The sequence below is a fragment of the Schistocerca americana genome, chromosome 1 (assembly GCF_021461395.2).
Source record: "Schistocerca americana isolate TAMUIC-IGC-003095 chromosome 1, iqSchAmer2.1, whole genome shotgun sequence".
In the NCBI taxonomy this organism is placed as follows: domain Eukaryota; kingdom Metazoa; phylum Arthropoda; class Insecta; order Orthoptera; family Acrididae; genus Schistocerca; species Schistocerca americana.
In genome coordinates this window covers 665125340-665144797 of record NC_060119.1, presented here as the reverse complement: position 1 = coordinate 665144797, position 19458 = coordinate 665125340, and the positions used below count along the sequence as shown (strand labels likewise).

Below are 19458 nucleotides of genomic sequence, written 5' to 3'. Positions count from 1 at the left end.
TTTAACAGCTCGTTTTTGTAGAGTGAAGCTACATTCTCTACTAAATACAACATTAATAACATGTAAGGCAAAGCAAGCAGAGCTTAACTTATGAGAGATACAGGATGTGGGATTTCCAGTCTAAATTTTCGTCTATATGTACAACTAAGAATTTTGTGGTAGCAACTCTCACAATTTACTTTATTTTGTATTCTGAGATCCAGATCGGAGTGTGACTTTGTTTTCCTGTAATGGATATAATTAGTTTTAGAGATATTTGTGGTTAATTTGTTCATTTCAAACCACTTTTGAAAATATCCTATAACTCTGATTGCAGTTGTTGGCAATACCCAGTTTACTACAATGTTTATATCATATGCAAACAGGGTTATGTGAGTACCATTTACTGGAATCTTGATATCATTTATGTAAAGAAGAAATGGGAGAGGCCCTAGAACACTCCCCTGCGATATCCCAATTGGCACAGTCTGAATATCCGATCTGTAAACAATACTTTGGTTTTTACTGTTTGTTGTTACAATTTCTACTACCTGTTTCCTATTATGGAGATATGACTGAAACCACTTTTTACCACTCCTCGTATACCGACATATTCTAATTTGTCTAGCAGGATATCAGGTTGGACAGTATTAAATGCCTTTGATAAGTCCAAGTTTATTCCTATTGTACTGTTGTTCCTATCTAGCCCCGTTACTATATTTTCAATGAATTGGGTGATGGCTGAGTACTCATTCCTTTGCAAAAGCCATGTTGGTTTACAGACAACAGATCGAATTTCTCGAGGTAATTTGTAATTCTGTTTTTCGTGACTGTCTCTATTACTTTTGAAAATACCGATAATAAACCTATTGATCCATTGTTTCCCACTTCATTCATATTGCCCTTTTTATACGATGGTTTTATTTTTGCAATTTTTAATCGTTGTGGAAAGACTCCTTCTGTCAATGACATGTTTATGATATGTGAAAGCGGTTCTGATATGACACTAGCACATCTCATCATGACTGAACAAGGTACCTCGTCAGTCCCTGAGGACATTTTATTCGATTAACTTCCAATTAGTTCGTGGGAGGTAGCAATATTAAATTAACACTTTGTTCTCCTGGGATTGATGTTCTACTAATCCTAGAACAATTTTTACTCAGATTGATTGGACTATTTATGAAGTACTCATTAACGTAATTTGCTAAAGTAAGATTTCTGACTAGTACACCTTGACCATCTTTTCAAACAAAGTCATCTAGATTTCTAATATTTTTGCTTGGACCTATTTCTTTTTTTACTGCTTTCCATACAAGCTTTCGATTTGTTTGCTGACTCAGCAATTACACTGTCATTGTGCATTGTCTTGGCTTTTTTGATCACCTTCCTATAAATTTTCTTATGTCTTAACAAAATCTGTGAAGTGTTCATCTTTATTGTCTTTTTTTTTTAGTTGACTGATATGTTTTTGTGTTTGACTAGATACTCTAATAGCAGGTGTTTTCTACTGGCTGACAAACACAGTAGGCCTACAGAACGATAAATGAGCTGTCGATTGCTTTTGCATGTAGAGGTACATGTCCGTGCTTCTGCTGTGTGAATCTGTGTGTTTATATACTTTTGATATCAACATGGTAAGCTGTAGTTCTATCCAACGTCACAAGTGTTTCTTCACGAATGTGTTGTAGCTTGCCACTCGATTCACGGTTTTTTGTCCATACTTGCACTTATATTAGAATCATTTTTAGAAACATGTATGCCTTCTGATACTACGCAAACCCTTGGAGGCAAGAAAATAACTGAAATGTTTCGTAAATTACGTAGGAAATGGATGCAAAACAAACGTTACGCTTACGACGTATCTGACGTTCACCTTACACGCCGCTTGGAGCGCTAGTGTCGCTCCATCTGTCAAACGATAACAACTTTACAGCAGTGAATGCATGGATGTACTTCCATGAGTGAATGTCACGAGTGTTATATTAGACTATGGTTGCACTATCGAAATATTGACCAACATTATTGACAGTGTAAGACCCACTTTAGCCAACGAACATCAGAATTCGAGAGTAGTCCACCCATGAGTCTTGAGTGGCAACTGGCATGGGGTTTTTGTTTTATCAACTTTGAGTACGGATTATGTCTATACTAAAGTCCCGTCCACATGCAACGATCTGTGCACATCACATCTGCGCAGACAGATCGTGGCATGTGAACAGAAGATTTGCACCAACCATGTGCAAACATGGAAGTTGGAGGTTTGAGCGAAACCTCTCAAATCTGTGGGTTCAAACCACATATGCGTAAAGACAAGTTGGAGCGTGTGGACAGGAGATCGCCGCAAATCTGGCGTGAAACAGCTGTTTGCTCAGTCTAGTGTTTGTATTTGTGCGCACAGGGCATTAAAATGCCTGATACTCGTGTGTTCTCGAGAGTTTGTAAGTGAATTCATTGAAATATATAGAAACCAGCCATGTTTGTGGAAGATTAAAAGTAAAGAATATAGTGACCGAGACAAAAAGACAGCAGCATACAATGCTCTAATTGAAAAATTGCGGGCAGTTGACGCCTCGGCAAACAGAGAAACAGAAATAAGAAAAAAAAATTCGTTGCGAACTGTTTACCTAAAAGAGTTGTCCAAAGTTCAGAAATCTAGAAAATCTGGTGTAGTAGAGTATTTGAGAATTTAATAGAAAGATATGCTATAATGAAGATCATATAATTATTAGATATTCAGAAAATGATCTGAAGAAATCCTCAGATCTTTCAAGTTCAAGTATCAAATAATTCATTCATCATAGGCAGTGGATTATCAATAATCAACGTGATGTCTTATTTGTACCACCAGAGAGGTTCCAGGAATAGTGATTCCACTGAAGGTGGATCATAAGAAACAGTTTAAGATTTCTCTTGTAGATAACACTATTACTTGACTTTTGCTACTATTCTCTTCTCTACAAGATAGAAAACATACAAGTCTTAACTGGGTGAGTTTGCTGCAGATATTAATCCGTAACTGGTACACCTAGGGCCTATTGACCTGAAGGAAACTCCTTTATTTATTTATTTTTGTAATACCACAATCTCTCTCTCTCTCCCCCCCCCCCCTCCCCGTACTTCCCAAGCAGTCAGTTGGCTACCAGCTCAACCTTGTTGCAGGTGCGCCCTTGCTAGTCTGACTTTTGTTAAGCTGATCGGGTCTCAAGGAGCCAGGTGTCACTTAAGTGAAAGGTTTTATTCCAGTATCATATTAAATATTTTGGATTAATGCTAACATAATTATGAAAAATGAATGAGGAAGATATCATGGGTACTCTAAACAACCCACTAGACTGTTATTGATGACATAAGCTTCTACTAATAAGTTAAAGAGGAAGAAGACCAGATGTTGAGCACTGTTATGTTTGGAATGTTCCATTGTTTTGTGTCCTAAAAGTGTATGTAGTGTGTGTGAATTAAAAGTACTGAAATGAACTGATAGACTGAATGAGCAAAAACTAAGCTTTCACAGCAATTTCTACTGCTGTGTACTGTTTTCATAAATGATGTAGTCATTCAGCTGAAAACGTTGCAATAAAATCACCCCATAAGTTATGCCTGCAGAAATTTATACACTGAATTGGCACTCTTCTTTTGGTATACTGCTTTGAAGCTTATTCAATTTTGTGTTTAAATGTGTTCAGTTTAGCTTATTATTTGTAACTGAGTTGGACTTTGGAAAAGTAGGCCATATTTTTCACATTATATATTTTATTTACTTCACTGCCTTTTCTAAATAACATCTATAAGATATGACCAGAAATGATTAATGTAGTTTTAAAAGGATAGCAATAAGCCTTATTAAATGTTTCAATTTCACCCAATTGTTTTCTTTTTTACCAAGGCATACTCAAAACTGAAGTGGGTGCTGAGGATCCAGGTGTATCTTACACATCAAAATTTTTAGGTGGGGCCATAATTTGGATAACTTAAACGAAATTGTAATATTTGCTTGCTTTGCCCTTTTAAATCTTTTTCATTATGTTTATCTGCAACGGGGATTGTTAGCACACTTCCACTCAGTACTGTCCTATGCCATAATCGTATGTGACATTGTAGCAATAAGAAAAAGCATGCCTGATCTGTTCTGAAGAAAGTGCAGTCAGAAGATTGTGTTAAGCTAATATTGGAAGGTCTTGCAACTGTGTGTTCTGGACAGAGGGATTATTACACTTGTTTTACTACCTAACATGTGGTTCATAACAATAGTAACTTAGAGATTAACTATAGTATTCACAACCACAGTACTACAAGTAAAGCTTTTCAGGCAGACAACGAATCTCTGTCTAGAATTCAGAGTGCTGTTTTGTATCCTGGATCAAAAGTTTGTAACAGGTTGCTTCTACACACTAGCGAACTGAAAATGCCTACTCAGAAACAAAGTAAACCATAGCTCATTGGCCATGCAGGTATATAATCTCTAATAATATAGGCCTACTGTGTTTCTAACGCGTCTACAACACCAAAAATATTATCTGTAACTTGACAAACTTAATTTACTTGACTTGCCTTCATGAATTCATCCTTCAGGATAGCGTAAATAGCTTCACATGTGATGGGTATTATTTCACTCAACGCTTGTTTCGATATTGCAGTTGAAAATTCCAAATCCTTGCAGCTCCTTCCTGTTGCTAGGAATCTTAATGTTTCCGCCAGCCGTTCATGAGGAGAAATTGCCCTTCTCATACAAGTATTTTTTTCTCATAATATGAGGGGTTACAAGCTTTAGGAGACAATAATAAGTTTCGACATCCATTCGCGAATAATTTCGCCAGTCGTTAGGCTCGCCCTGCAACTCTCACAGTAAATTTACGTGAGAAAACTGCTTTAGCTGTAGCAGCCACTGTCTACACCATTTTGACCGCTTTATCTGTTTCCTGCGGTTGGTCTGAATGTTTTTTGCAACAGAAGTTGCGAACACAGACCACAACAGAACTTCCTCCATTTCCATATTTCAAAGTAACTGAATTAAATTTTTGACGTTTACGGGGAGCGTAGTCGCTTGCCACTGATATTTCTTTTCTACACCGACAGATGGCGGTCTAGTAGTAGATTTGGGTTTGTGTCGTGTGAACACACTACATTTGCAGCGATCTTTTGCCTGTACAGACATCTGCGCCGACGTCTGCGCAGACAGATCGTTGCGTGTTGACCGGGCTTAACATGTTTGACTGCGCGGAATTGAATGTAGGATATCTTTATGAACATCTTTGGATTTGTATACAGGAGGGCATGCTTCGTAGTAAACACAAACAGTAAACATGGGCGGTGAGCAAGGAGAAACAGGCGAGATAACTGATGTACAGTTTTTCTCCAAGAAGCGGCATCCTATCGTAGGTAATCAGACGCACTATTACATTTCACCGAACTTTAGACATTTCTCCGCAATCGCCGAATTAAAAGAAGTATCCTGGCTTTGACTCTCATAAATGTTGAGTTGTATTAATACACGAATTATTTATGTTAGTAGTTACTAGAATGCTACTTTTGTTTGATGCTAATCAAGCCAACCAATTATTTTAGTTCCCAACGTTATTTATTGTAGTATAGTTTTATTTGCGTGTGTTATTGCACTTTATTCATAACAACCAATTGAGTACCGTTCGCTGTAGTGCGGACGTTTTTGTAGACGTGCTAGATCGAACTCCATGTGTTGGCATAAATATTTTGTCGATCCGAACAATGATATTGACCACTGTGAAAATTTTAAATAGAAAAAGTGGACTTTGCGCTAAAAAACTTACATTGAACACCCGTTTTTTAGAGCTCCAATGGGGACACTATCTCTCACAGTACCATAGCTTCAGTGTTAAGTGATAATCTTAATAAGTAGCTTTCATTTTCTTCGCTAGTTTCATTTGATTATTGCTCTTGTTTTTCATATCAGGCCGATATAAAATGTTGTCTTCTTAGTAGTCTTCTGTAACAAGGCAAAAGTCATGTAAACAGTAACTGAATTTATGCTGTGTAAGTTTAGGGTCTAAGTACCTACTTCATATGCAGCTCCTGCTACACAAGTAATTGTAAATCAATATCAAATATGTACTGTTTGCAGTTACATTTCAAAATGGTGAGCTCTTGCCAGATGCTGTGGAGAGGCTGAAATGTGGAGTTTATCGTGACAAGAAAACTGGAGAACGCATTGTTGCAGTGGCCTCTGAGTCCAGAGTGTATTTTGGATCACCGGCTTCTGCTTCAAGCAAATTGTGCCGTACTCTCCTAGCTATACGTAACAAACAGACCAATAAGGTAATCTATGTTAGTTTTGTTATATCAACATCAGCAGCTGTGGCCAATGAACAATTTCTAATGTAGTAGCTACTGCAGTACTTTGTGAATCAGTTTACAGAATGTGATGGATAGCACTTTCTGCACCATCATCACTTTCTTGTTCACGATGAATGTGTGTGAGGAGAACAACTACTGGTAAGCCTCTGTGTGAATGTACACATTTAATGCACACACATTAATAAAACGAAACTGTAGCATGAATTCTTGCACATTATATTACACAGAATAAAGAAATAGAGCATTCATAGTTAAACCATACCAATGCATAAGATACTTGTAACAAGTGAGGCATAGGTTCTCAGTTCTCACAGTCCCACTAAGGCTAAAGTTATGTATTGGAATCCCCCCCCCCCCCCCCCCCCCCCTTGAAATGTTGGTTGTTGTGACAGAGTGATCCATATAGCAGCTCGAGGTCTAGGTTAGGTTGAAAGGTAACAATTTGCTTGTCAGTTTGTGAAGACAACAAATGTGAAAGCAGATAATCTGATTGTGGTATCAAAATGACCAGTAGTGAAGCCTAATGTTTGCTTCCAAGCCAAGCTGAAAAATGCAAGGGGGATCTAATACATAACTTTTATCTCCACCTAGAATCATGCCTGCAAAAATCAGAAAACAACTACATTTTCAGCCCTAAATCTTGAAGCAGCAGATGATGATGAGGCTTTGCCAGTGGTTTTGTAATCTTTTATGCCAACATTTGTTCTGAAAGTAGGCTAAGTGCTTCACAGTAACTTGTGCTGCCTTTTTTTCTCTCTTATAAATAGTTGTCTTTATGGCTATACATTTGATTAGACTCCTGTAGCTATTAGTCTTAGACAAGTTAGTTGCTTCCTTGTTGCCACAGAGAAGCTCGAAAGCATCCTTCTTGGGCTTAGCCTTTGAAGTCATATATAGCCTCCTGACACACTGAGGACAGAGCCATATATTCTGCTGCAGTTGTGGAAAAAGCTACAGTGAGCTGTTTCTTATTCTACCAGGATATCATTGCTCCTTGAAATGTAAACAAATAGCCAGATGTTGGCTAGTGTTCAGAATCTCAGCTCAGTCTGCATCGCAATAATCTATTACATTGTCGTGCTTTAGAAAATAGTAGCTTCAAATCCTTCGTACCTTTTAGATATCAAAAAATCCTTTTGACTGCCTGCCATTGCAGTATGCCTAAATTTTTATGAAAACAACTGACAATTCCTATGAATAAGCTAGGTCCAGCCTTGTACCTAACCAAGCCTACATGAAGCTTGCAGTGCTTCATGATAGGTTATGTTTTTCATAGCTTCTTGCTCTTGTTCTACTTGCAAACTTGTACCATGAGTGAGTGCTTGGCAACTGTCCAGTTTTGTAGATATCAGATTACGCTCTTCCAAGATGAATCTGTTGAGGAGAATTGTTCCACATAGTTAGTCTGGTCTTTCAATAGACAACCTTCTTTGTAGTTCAAAAATGGCTCTGAGCACTATTGGACTTAACATCTATGGTCATCGGTCCCCTAGAACTTAGAACTACTTAAACCTAACTAATGTAAGGACATCACACAACACCCAGTCATCACGAGGCAGAGAAAATCCCTGACCCCGCCGGGAATCGAACCCGGGCGCGGGAAGCGAGAACGCTACCACACAACCACAAGCTGCGGACTTCTTTGTAGTTCCTGATACTTAATTTGTATACATAAATAGTTAGTAGCTTCACCAAGATGTTTCAGCTTGCGTTCTTCTCTTAGTTTTCTTTTGAAAATCTTTTTCCCCCTGAGATTTTTACTGAAAATCCACATAAACAGCAACTACAGAAATGTATGACAATAATTTTTGTAATAGACCCAGTGGTCAGCTGTTGACCTTTCGAGGTTTAGATTCAACAACTTATTGCCTAATTTCAAGTTCCTGCAGTGCCCACCTTGCTGTGATCCATATAATGTTTTTCTCAGTTCTGCAACACCAGTATCTTTCAATGTCTTCATAACTGGATCTAATTCTGGAACCTTTACATAGATCCCTTCATACAAGTAACCTTCTAAGAAAGCCGTGACAACTCCAGTTGATGAGTGTCAAGATCATGTTTAGCAGCCATAGCAAATAAATACCGTAATGAGTTATATCCTACAACTGGTGTGTATGTTTCATCAAATTCCAGCCAATGCATCTGAGCAGAATCTTTTAGTACTGTGTATTCTTTATAGCATACATTGTGGACTTCAAAATCTTTCTTTATTTTAAAGACCCATTTCACTTTTACTAGCTTCTTAAATGAAGGTCAAATGGCAGACTCCTATATTTTGTTCTCTTTGCGAGGTTGTAACTTCTTTTGTGTTACCACAAGCCAATTTCTACCATTGTCTAACATCATTACATCTGCTGGTGACAAAAGGATTGGAGTCAGTTGACTGTTTAGACTGATGAGTTATGAAGCCATGCAGGATCTTTGGCTTTGGAATTCTTGATTACTTTCATCTTGGATTTTTGTTGTTGTTGTTGTGGTCTTCAGTCCAGAGACTGGTTTGATGCAGCTCTCCATGCTACTCTATCCTGTGCAAGCTTCTTCATCTCCCAGTACCTACTGCAACCTACATCTTTCTGAATCCACTTAGTGTATTCATCTCTTGGTCTCCCTCTGCGATTTTCACCCTCCACGTTGCCCTCCAATACTAAATTGGTGATCCCTTGATGCCTTAGAACATGTCCTACTAACCAATCCCTTCTTCTAGTCAAGGTGTGCCACAAATTTCTCTTCTCCCTAATTCTATTCAATACCTCCTCATTAGTTATGTGATCTACCCATCTAATCTTCAGCATTCTTCTGTAGCACCACATTTCAAAAGCTTCTATTCTCTTCTTGTCCAAAATATTTATCGTCCACGTTTTGCTTCCATATATCGCCACACTTCATACAAATAGGCCTACTTTCAGAAACGACTTCCTGACACTTAAATCTATAGTCAATGTTAACAAATTTCTCTTCTTCAGAAATGCTTTCCTTGCCATTGCCAGTCTACATTTTATATTCTCTCTACTTCGACCATCGTCAATTATTTTGCTCACCAAATAGCAAAACTCATTTATTACTTTAAGCATCTCATTTCCTAATCTAATACCCTTAGCAACACCTGATTTAATTCGACTACATTCCATTATCCTCGTTTTGCGTTTGTTGATGTTCATCTTATATCCTCCTTTCAAGACACTGTCCATTCCGTTCAGCTGCTCTTCCAGGTCCTTTGCTGTCTCTGACAGAATTACAATGTCATCGGCGAACCTCAAAGGTTTTATTTCTTCTCCATGAATTTAATTCCTACTCCGAATTTTTCTTTTGTTTCCTTTACTGCTTGCTCAATATACAGATTGAATAACATCAGGCATAGGCTACAACCCTGTCTCACTCCCTTCCCAACCACAGCTTCCATTTCATACCCCTCGACTCTCATAACTGCCATCTGGTTTCCGTACAAATTGTAGATAGGCTTTCGCTCCCTGTATTTTACCCCTGCCACCTTCAGAATTTGAAAGAGAGTATCCCATTCAACATTGTCATAAGCTTTCTCGGAGTCTACAAATACTAGAAATGTAGGTTTACCTTTCCTTAATCTAGTTTCTGAGATAAGTCGTAGGGTCAGTATTGCCTCACGTGTTCCAACATTTCTACGGAATCCAAACTGATCCACCCCGAGTTTGGCTTCTACTAGTTTTTCCATTCGCCTGTAAAGGATTTGTGTTAGTATTTTGCAGCTGTGACTTATTAAACTGATATTTTGGTAATTTTCACATCTGTCAACACCTGCTTTCTTTGGGATTGGAATTATTATATTCTTCTTGAAGTCTGAGGGTATTTCGCCTGTTTCATACATCTTGCTCACCAGATGGTAGAGTTTTGTCAGGGCTGGCTCTCCCAAGGCTATCAGTAGTGCTAATGGAATGTTGTCTACTCCCGGGGCCTTGTTTCGGCTTAGATCTTTCAGTGCTCTGTCAAAAACTTCACGCAGTATCATATCTCCCATCTCATCTACATCCTCTTCTATTTCCATAATATTGTTCTCAAGTACATCACCCTTGTACAGACCCTCTATATACTCCTTCCACCTTTCTGCTTTCTCTTCTTTGCTTAGAACTGGGTTTCCATCTGAGCTCTTGATATTCATACAAGTGATTCTCTTTTCTCCAAAAGTCTCTTTAATTTTCCTGTAGGCAGTATCTATTGTACCCCTAGTGAGATATGCCTTTACATCCTTACATTTGCCCTCTAGCCATCCCTGCTTAGCCACTTTGCACTTCCTGTTGATCTCATTTTTTAGACGTTTGTATTCCCTTTTGCCTGCTTCATTTATTGCATTTTTGTATTTTCTCCTTTCATCAATTAAATTCAATATATCTTCTGTTACCCAAGGATTTCTACTAGCCCTCATCGTTTTACATACTTGATCCTCTGCTGCCTTCACTATTTCATCCCTCAAAGCTACCCATTCTTCTTCTACTGTGTTTCTTTCCCCCATTCCTGTCAATCGTTCCCTAATGCTCTCCCTGTAACTATCTACAACCTCTGGTTCTGTCAGTTTAACCAGATCCCATCTCCTTAAATTCCCACCTTTTTACAGTTTCTTCAGTTTTAATCTACAGTTCATAACCAGTAGATTGTGGTCAGAGTCCACGTCTGCCCCTGGAAATGTCTTACAGTTTAAAACCTGGTTCCTAAATCTCTGTCTTACCATTATATAATCTATCTGAAACCTGTCAATATCTCCAGGCCTCTTCCATGTATACAACCTTCTTTTGTGATTGTTGAACCAAGTGTTAGCTATGATTTAGTTATGCTCTTTGCAAAATTCTACCAGGCAGCTTTTTGGATTATGTTGCAAATAACAATAATGGGCAGTCACAGTATTGTTCTGACTTGATTCCTCATTCCAGCTAATATTCAGTGAACTACTGCTTGATGTGATAATTTCATGTACAGGTTCAGTTTATTCTATTTGAGCTGTTATTAGTCTGTTTCTCTTCTATAAAAGTGATCAACAACCAGTTTGCTTTCACTGTCTCTGTTTCTTCTTTAAGTTGTCCAGATATACCTTCGGCAAAAATAAAGTCTTCCATTTTTATAATTTTTTGACGATTCGGTTAAAAAATGCTGCATGCTTTTGAATCATCACAAGTGTCCTACCATCTACCAACATACAATTAATTCTTGTTTGCCCTATTGTCACTGGTGTGCTCCCAGAATCTTAGAACAGGCCTTTCTTCCAAATATTGTGAGCTGTTGAAGATTTGGCTTCTTGTTTGTTCAAGCTTTTCCTTGAGTCATTTTCTTAATACCTTAATTGGAGATCTGTTAATTAGGTATACTACAGCAGAAACTGGGTCTGCCCAAAATTTACCTGGAAACTTTGTTTTGAAGAGCATGCATGTTGCTTTTTCTACTATTGTAACACTCAACTAGTCTGTGTTGCTTGACATATATGGCACGGTAGTCTAATGTTGGATCCCTTCTTGACTGGAAATGTTTATCAGATTATTGTTCTCATATTCTCTGCCATCATCAGTGTCTAGAGTCTAGATCCTTTTTGCAGATGGCCTTTCAAATACATTTTTAAAGTTTCAAATCAGCTTTGGTACTTGATTTTTTTCCTTAGATTATACAGAGCGATTATAATTAAAGTTAAACTTTCAAAACACTGTAGAAATGGCACCATTGGCCATAATGACATCAAATTGGAATGGAATACTATCAGAGAAGGGAAAAAAATGCATGGCAGAAGAAAAAAAATAGTGTGGAAATTGGTCAATAGATGATGCTGTAGGTGTCAGTATACATAAATGAAAACACTTGTCATATGAACAGCCCATTGAAGTTTGTATAAACATGCTGGGTACATGGCTTTTCCTCCTTTCGCATCTGTGACGTTCGCCATGACTGTTTCAATGCAGGATCGCACTCTGCTTGTAATGCTGTATTACAAGAATGATGACTGTGCACACGTCGCTGTGCAGAAGTTCCGGACACTGAAGGGTTTGAAAAAAGGTGTTGGTCTGATGACTGCCACGGATTTGGAAAAATGATTCGGAAATTCGAAAAGACAGGTTCATTTGGTGTGCGACGTGGTAGAGGTAGGAAACGAATTGATTCGACACCAGTGGAAGCAGTGGCCACAGCAATGCAGGAGTGTGCAAATGTGTATTGCATGGAGAATTGCTGGAACATTGGACATACCCGTGAGTATTGTGCGTAAAATCCTACGAAACATCCTTCTTTGCTATCCATTCAAAATTACCCATGTGCACGAATTGCTTCCTGTTGACCTACCAGCAATAGAGGCCTTTGCTTTAGAATTTCTTGCTCGCATGGAAGTGATTGACCATGGAAGATTTTGTGGACAGACAAAGCCCACTTCCATCTGACAGGATATGTCAATACACAGAAGTGTCGAACATGGGCAACAGAAAATCCACACGCAAATCAATGAGTACCACTTCATCCTGAAAAGGTCACTGTGTGATGCGGGTTTACAGCATCCTTTATCATAGGGCCATATTTTTTTGAAGAGTCAGGTGCTTCCAGTCCTGTTATCTGTACAATCATTTGTAAGCGCTATTAGCATCCATTGCGCAACCACGTCATTCCATCTCCCAACATCATGGATGGGATCATTTTTATGTAAGGTGGCGCACCTCCGCACATTGCAAATCCAATTAAGCAGCTGCTGAGGTGCAATTTTGGAAATGCTAGAATTATCAGCCACCATTTCCCTACAGCCTGGCCGTCCCGATCACCTGATCATAATCTGTGTGACTTTTGGCTGTGGAGTTATCTGAAATATGTTGTGTTCAGTGTTCCGATTGCAAACTTAGCTGCATTGGAGGTATGCATTGCACAACATGTTCTGAATGTGACCTCAGAAACACTTTGATCAGTTGGTGAACATGCTGTGTCTCAATTTCAACTTGTTACCGAAAACAAATGGACAGCATATTGCATGTTTTGCGCCAGTCACACAGAAGTTAATAATCTGATTTGGTTTTGATTGTTGCTTATTATGCAGTTTTTGGCCTCAGGACAATTAAAAACTGATGTGATTGATGCTTTTTTTGCGTTTTTTGGAATCAGGACAATTAAAACCAATGCAATGATGCTTTTTATGTGGTTTTTGGCCTCAGGACAATTAAAAACTTATGTGGGTGATGCTTTTTATGCGGTTTTTGGCCTCATTACATTTAAAAACCAATTTTTCCCATCTGATGTGATATGACCTTGCTGTGATAGCAAGAGCTTACGTAACTAACAGTATCATACCTGTACACCCATGTACACTGAGTAGTACAGTTTGTTTAAAGTCAAACATATACCTTAGGCATTGTTGCATGCTTCATTTGTCATTTGTAGTCGACCACTATTCAGTTATGATGCTTACAGTGCCATCTGTTGCTACGTTTTGTATCTACTTATTTTTCTTCTGCCATATGTTTTCCCCCTTCTCCGATAATATTTCATTGCAATTTGATGTCGTTTTGACCAGTGGTGTTATTTCTACACTAGTTTGAAAGTTTAATTATAATCACCCTGGACATAGATACTTTTCTGGAATAATCGTCAATTAATTTAAGGCAATTTTTTCTCCTCCAATTGACCTAGTTTGCATCAGCCCACACAGAGGTGAGTTTACTAGCTCATGAAGTTTTGTGGCTCTGGAACTAAATTTTGAGAAAGGAAGTCTTGTTTGTTTGCTGTCTAAGCAAACTGTGCATGTAGTTTTTACTGGTCCCACATGCGAAATGCCACTAGCCAGACCTTTGCGTAAAGCATACATAGCTTCAGAAATCAGATGACCTAGTCTTTTATGCCACAAGTCTTCACTGTTTGACCGCAAAACTAATTTTCTATCATAATTCTGATGATATGATTGGTCTAGTCGATACGTTACATTTTGTAATGAGACACTACCAGCTACACTGTTGGATATCTCATAAATTTAGAGGCTTAGTCAGATAAAGGCAGATGGCCTCTTCTTGCTATTTCACTAACAGACAGTAAATTTGTGCTTAGTTGAGGTAAATACAGAATATCCTTGTTGTGTTCACACTAGGGTAAGTGCCTGACATAAAGGTAGAATGAAGTGAAGCCTCTGCCACAGATACCTGTAGCTAAAAGGAAGGGGTCTGCTGGCACAGGAGCTATAAACTCGTATCTTCTACACAGACTGTATCTTCTACACAGAATCACTGGTGGCAAAACATGAGTACAGTAACAATAATTTTCTAAATGAATATACATCACAAAATGTACTCAGCTTTTTCTGTGCAAGAGGTGTAGCACTTATGAACCTAATCCAACTTGATACGTTGATAATTGCTAACTAATCTAATTGAGGTTCAGTTTGGACTGCAGTGTAAAGTTTAATTTCAGTTTTGCAATAACTGAACAGTATGTGTGATGTTAGACACTCGGCGTAATTTCTCCAGTGACTAGATTGGTCAGCCCTGTAAATAATGTGTTAGTAACTGAACTGCTGGAAGCAGGCAATAACTGCATGGTGACTGGCCGTGTGTCAACATGGTCATTTAAATCATTTGCTCTGGGGATGAATGTCATCATGTGAGCTAATTGCCAGAAGCATCAAATAGTTTCAGGTTTCACTGCTGTCTGTGGTGGGAGACATAACTATTGGTGGATGACTGGCTCTTTTGAATGTTGTCTGCAGAAGCACTAAATGATACCTGGTATGAGCACCATCTGAGAGGTAACTGATCGTAGTATTTGTGTTGCCACATGGAGACTATCTGTTATGCGGCTCCTTCTGATGCTAACCCTATGTACCATAGCTGGTGGAGAAGCAGCATCACTTTTCTGAGGCTTCATTAGCTTCTTTGCTTCAATGCTTGCTAGTGTGCTAATATTGTGGGTGCACATATGTTGCTCCCACTGGCATTCATCTGTGGCACCACACCTAAACCCATAGTGAGGGGGCAGAGTCGATCAAGCAAGTGAATTGTTGGCCTTGGACATCCCTGTAGGCTTGTCTGTGTGTTGAGGTGTGACATCATCATCCATCTGGTCATTACTGGATAGCATGCAGCTGGGCCCCACTGCCAGAGGCAAAGTCGGGGGTGGCTGCTGGTTGCATTGGTATATTCCACCGGCAGCTGTCTGCATTGAAGTTATCTGAATCTGAAGGAGAGAACATTGTGGGAATTATTCTTGTTGTGCATGGGTGTGTTGTGGCAGCTTCTGATTGCTGTGACGCCTTGTGATGTCTATACTTTACACATAATGTACGTATACTTTATATGTAATGTATGATTTGGCTTGTACCTGATACTTTTTCTCCAAATTTGTACATGGTAATGAGTAACAGATCATTTATTTTCAAAAAACATTTGCCTCGAGTATGGTCAATATTCAGGCCAATGGTGCATGAGAGGCTGTAAAATTGATGTTAAAGTACAATACAGTCTACCATGCAGTCTTTCGGCTGGAGATTTTGTGTCATGTGGAGTTGCTCTGTACTGAAAAGAAATACAAGTATGTTTAATCATTATCCTTACTATACTGCTGAGTGAGCTTCATCATATGTGACTTGAATGGCCATACAAAGCTTTCAGCAAGTCCCTTATCTTCTGGATGAAATGCTGCAGTTTTGAAGTGTGTAATGCTATTTCTTTCACAACTATGTTTGAATTCTTGAGAAGAAAATTGAGTGCCATTGTGAGCAATTATTACTTTTGACAGTCCTTCAGCGGAGGTAATCCCAGACAAAGCCTGAATTGTTTTCATAGTTGTAATTTATGATATTTAAATCATAAAAGGAAATACTGAAAATGTGTCAGTGAGCCAGTAGATTTCTAAGAATGGTCCAGTAAAGTCCATGTGTAGAGGTGACCAAGGTCCTGGTGCTTGTGGCCACGGGAAATATTGTTGAGGAGGATCTGACTGGTATTTTGACTTATGTGATGTTTAATCAGCATCACTTCAATGTCTTTATCTACATTTTTCCAGTATTAATGCTCTGTGGCAGCACATTTAGTATGTACTCTGTCGCTGTGGCATTGGTGACATTTGGATTTAGAAGCTTCTGAAAAAATAACCTCACATGTTCTTCTTGATTTTGAATAAAAACTTAACTCCATCCGAACAGGCCTTTGGAGGCCCAGTGGTACTGACTGGCTGCCGTGTCATCCTCAGCTCACAGGCACTGGGTGTGGATATGGAGGGCCATGTGGTCAGCACACCATTCTCCCAGCTGTATGTCAGTTTACGAGACTGATGATTTTGAATGTGCCAGAATAATACCTTTGTAAACTGTGAGAGCATGCCTCATGTACCAGTATGATTTAATTTCAGATTGATGAGTCAATTTTTCTCTAGTAGAAGTCACAAACAAAATTTACTCTACAGGGTTTAACTTATTTAAAGACATTATTCTGGTTTCATGGCGATAGACTTAACAATCTGTTGTCATTTTTTGTGCATGCGTCTACTAACGTGAATTGTTAACTTGTCATGGGTGTGAGACAAGCAGTGGCTAGTAGGGAGAAGGCGGACAACCACCAAACACTCACAGTCCTTTGTCAGTAGCACCTTGCAGGGTTTCCAACACCACTTATAGTGCTCTTCATCTCCTGAACACTGATGAAGACCATGTGGATGAATAGGGAGCTACTAATGACAATCCTAGAACACTAGAGTCTAGTGCTGTTGAATGATAATCCCTCACAAGAATAACTCCACCATTACAGTCAAGATCAGCAACAGACATGAACTTTTCATTGCCTCATGTGGCACTGCTAACCAACTGGGAAGTAAAAGTAAATCCTTTGTCTTAAGATCATGTGCCAATTGTTCTGATTTTTCCTGATAGGATCAGTCCATGTGAAATCGAACAGTGGTATGGTTATTGATGTCACAGATTTTGATAATTTTTTTGTACATTTGTAGTAGTAGCTGCTTGCATGAAAACTCTCAAATTAAATTTTTTGAGAATTTTAAATTTTAGTTAGTAATTTTTAAAACCTCTGAAATTAGATGATCATAATTACACTTTTAAATCTTGTCATTGCCGCATCTCAAAAACTATTTGACATGGAGACCTAAAATTTGTACCATTTAATTCACTTTCTTATAAGCTTTAAAGGTGTGCGTTAATTGATAATATTCATAACAGTGCTAAATTCTTCCATATCATTGTTTTAATTTTGTGACAGTCAATTGATTACATTATAGATTTATACACTTAAATTTAAATTCCCATTTGACCTTTCCATTGTCAACTGTGAAGATATTTCAACACACACCACAACAATACATGCTCAAAAAGACACTGAATAATTTACTTATTCTTACCTTCATTGTAAAAATAAATTAATGTTAATCAGTATTATTAATGAAACATTTGAGTTACTGTTATTATTTAACAATTTGTTAAATATTTGGTGATCCACTAACAATCTTATTAGAGTCTACTGTTATGTATTATAGTTTCCTTTCAAATGACATAACCTAGTTCTCCCAAGCAATAATGACAGATTATTGATGTAGCAACACATTGTTTTACAATATAATCTGACACTTTTCACAGTTCTTCATCTGATAGCCTATATGTTCTTCCAGTGGAAATTGTAGGATTCAGATTGCAAAATAAGATTTCCCCCCCCCCCCCCCCCCCCCCCAGCAAAGCTCCAATTTTATACTGCATACTCCTCATAGAATGTCACATAGAAAAACTGACTGATGGCATACATGTTTCACCCCACTGAAACAAGTGGAAGGGAGGTAATATTTGATCATGTTGTACTTCCACAACTGATGAATATGGATATTAAGAAAACCACTTTGACTTTTATGTTAGTGCATTTATTTAAGCCATTGATTTCATTCTATATGAACATCCTCGGATTACAAAGTGGCACATATGTGCCAGTGTCATGATTTAACAGTCTTAATTTCCCAATAAAATGTTGAACTCCACTTGTTGGAATACTAAAAGTACAGTACTCCACTTTGTTGGCTGTACTTGGTATTTGTATTCCAACATGTGCCTTACAACATTTTATTGAATGATTAAGCATTTTAAATCATGTCACTGACACTTTTCTGCCACCTTAATGAGCTACACATGCACACAGCTACCTGGTCCTCTTTCGCTCATCGGTGCTGTGCTAATTATACCTCAACACTTCATCTGTACGGAAGTGGATTACAGACTGTAGAAGTGATTGTTTTATTATATATTGGTCTCTCTCTCTCTCTCTCTCTCTCTCTCTCTCTCTCTCTCTCTCTCTCTCTCTCTCTCTCACACACACACACACACACACACACACACACACTGTTCTACAAATACAAGCTAAACTACTGTAAATTAAGTCATTTAAAATGGAAAATTCATACTAAGCCTTATATTGTTTATGTTAACTTTTATATGGCATAATGTAGTACAATTATAAAATAGTAAAGTGAAATGTGCTTAATTAGTACTTAGTAATTTCATTTTAACAATAGATTTCAGCTTTTAAATGAAGTACCACTAAGATACAGTTGGCAATACAAGTATTTTCCCTTAGGAATACACACATTCACAAGAAGTATACCATTAATATACATTTTTTAAAAATCCAGTTGTGAAATTTTCAAAATATTAAAAGGTTTTGGCTTGGGTAAATTTTGCATTTTAATCATTTGGTGAAGCAGCACATATTTTTAAAGCCTATAATAAGATGAATAAAATGGTATACATTTGAGGTCTGTACTTCAAATACCTTTTGAGATACGATCATTTTGAGTTATAGGTAGAATAAAAATGACAAAAAATTATAATATTCCAAATCAGCTGGGGTCAAATTTATTTTCTTTATTGGTTGATTTCATTTTGGAATGCCCAATTACCAAACAGTGTAAATGTATAACCTGACTTTTGACTTTTTTGTTTGGACTGTTAGCCCAATCATATACTGACACAGTTTCAGTACTTTCTCATTTTTTTAAATACATTTCAACAGCTAACAATCCTTTTATACAACGCAATAAGTTTTTTAACCCTTTCAGACTTATTTTTTCTGGAGGAAGGAAATTTTTCTTCATGTAGTAATGCTCTTACATGATTTTTTTAATGATTTTAAATGCAAGATTTATATAAAAATATGTACCCATTTTCAAAACATACTTTGTACTCTTGGC

The 19458-nt window shown here is 37.8% G+C and overlaps 1 protein-coding gene across 1 annotated transcript in view; it reads left to right on the top strand.

Annotated features, from left to right (window-relative positions):
- Positions 1 to 5215: 5215 nt before the first annotated feature.
- Positions 5216 to 19458, top strand: part of LOC124544647 — a 69551-nt gene continuing 55308 nt past the window's right edge. The window contains exons 1-2 of the mRNA XM_047123264.1: positions 5216 to 5358; positions 6077 to 6270. Coding sequence (XP_046979220.1) covers positions 5283 to 5358; positions 6077 to 6270 — 270 coding nt within the window. The 5' untranslated portion in view covers positions 5216 to 5282. The remainder of the gene's footprint in view (positions 5359 to 6076; positions 6271 to 19458) is intronic.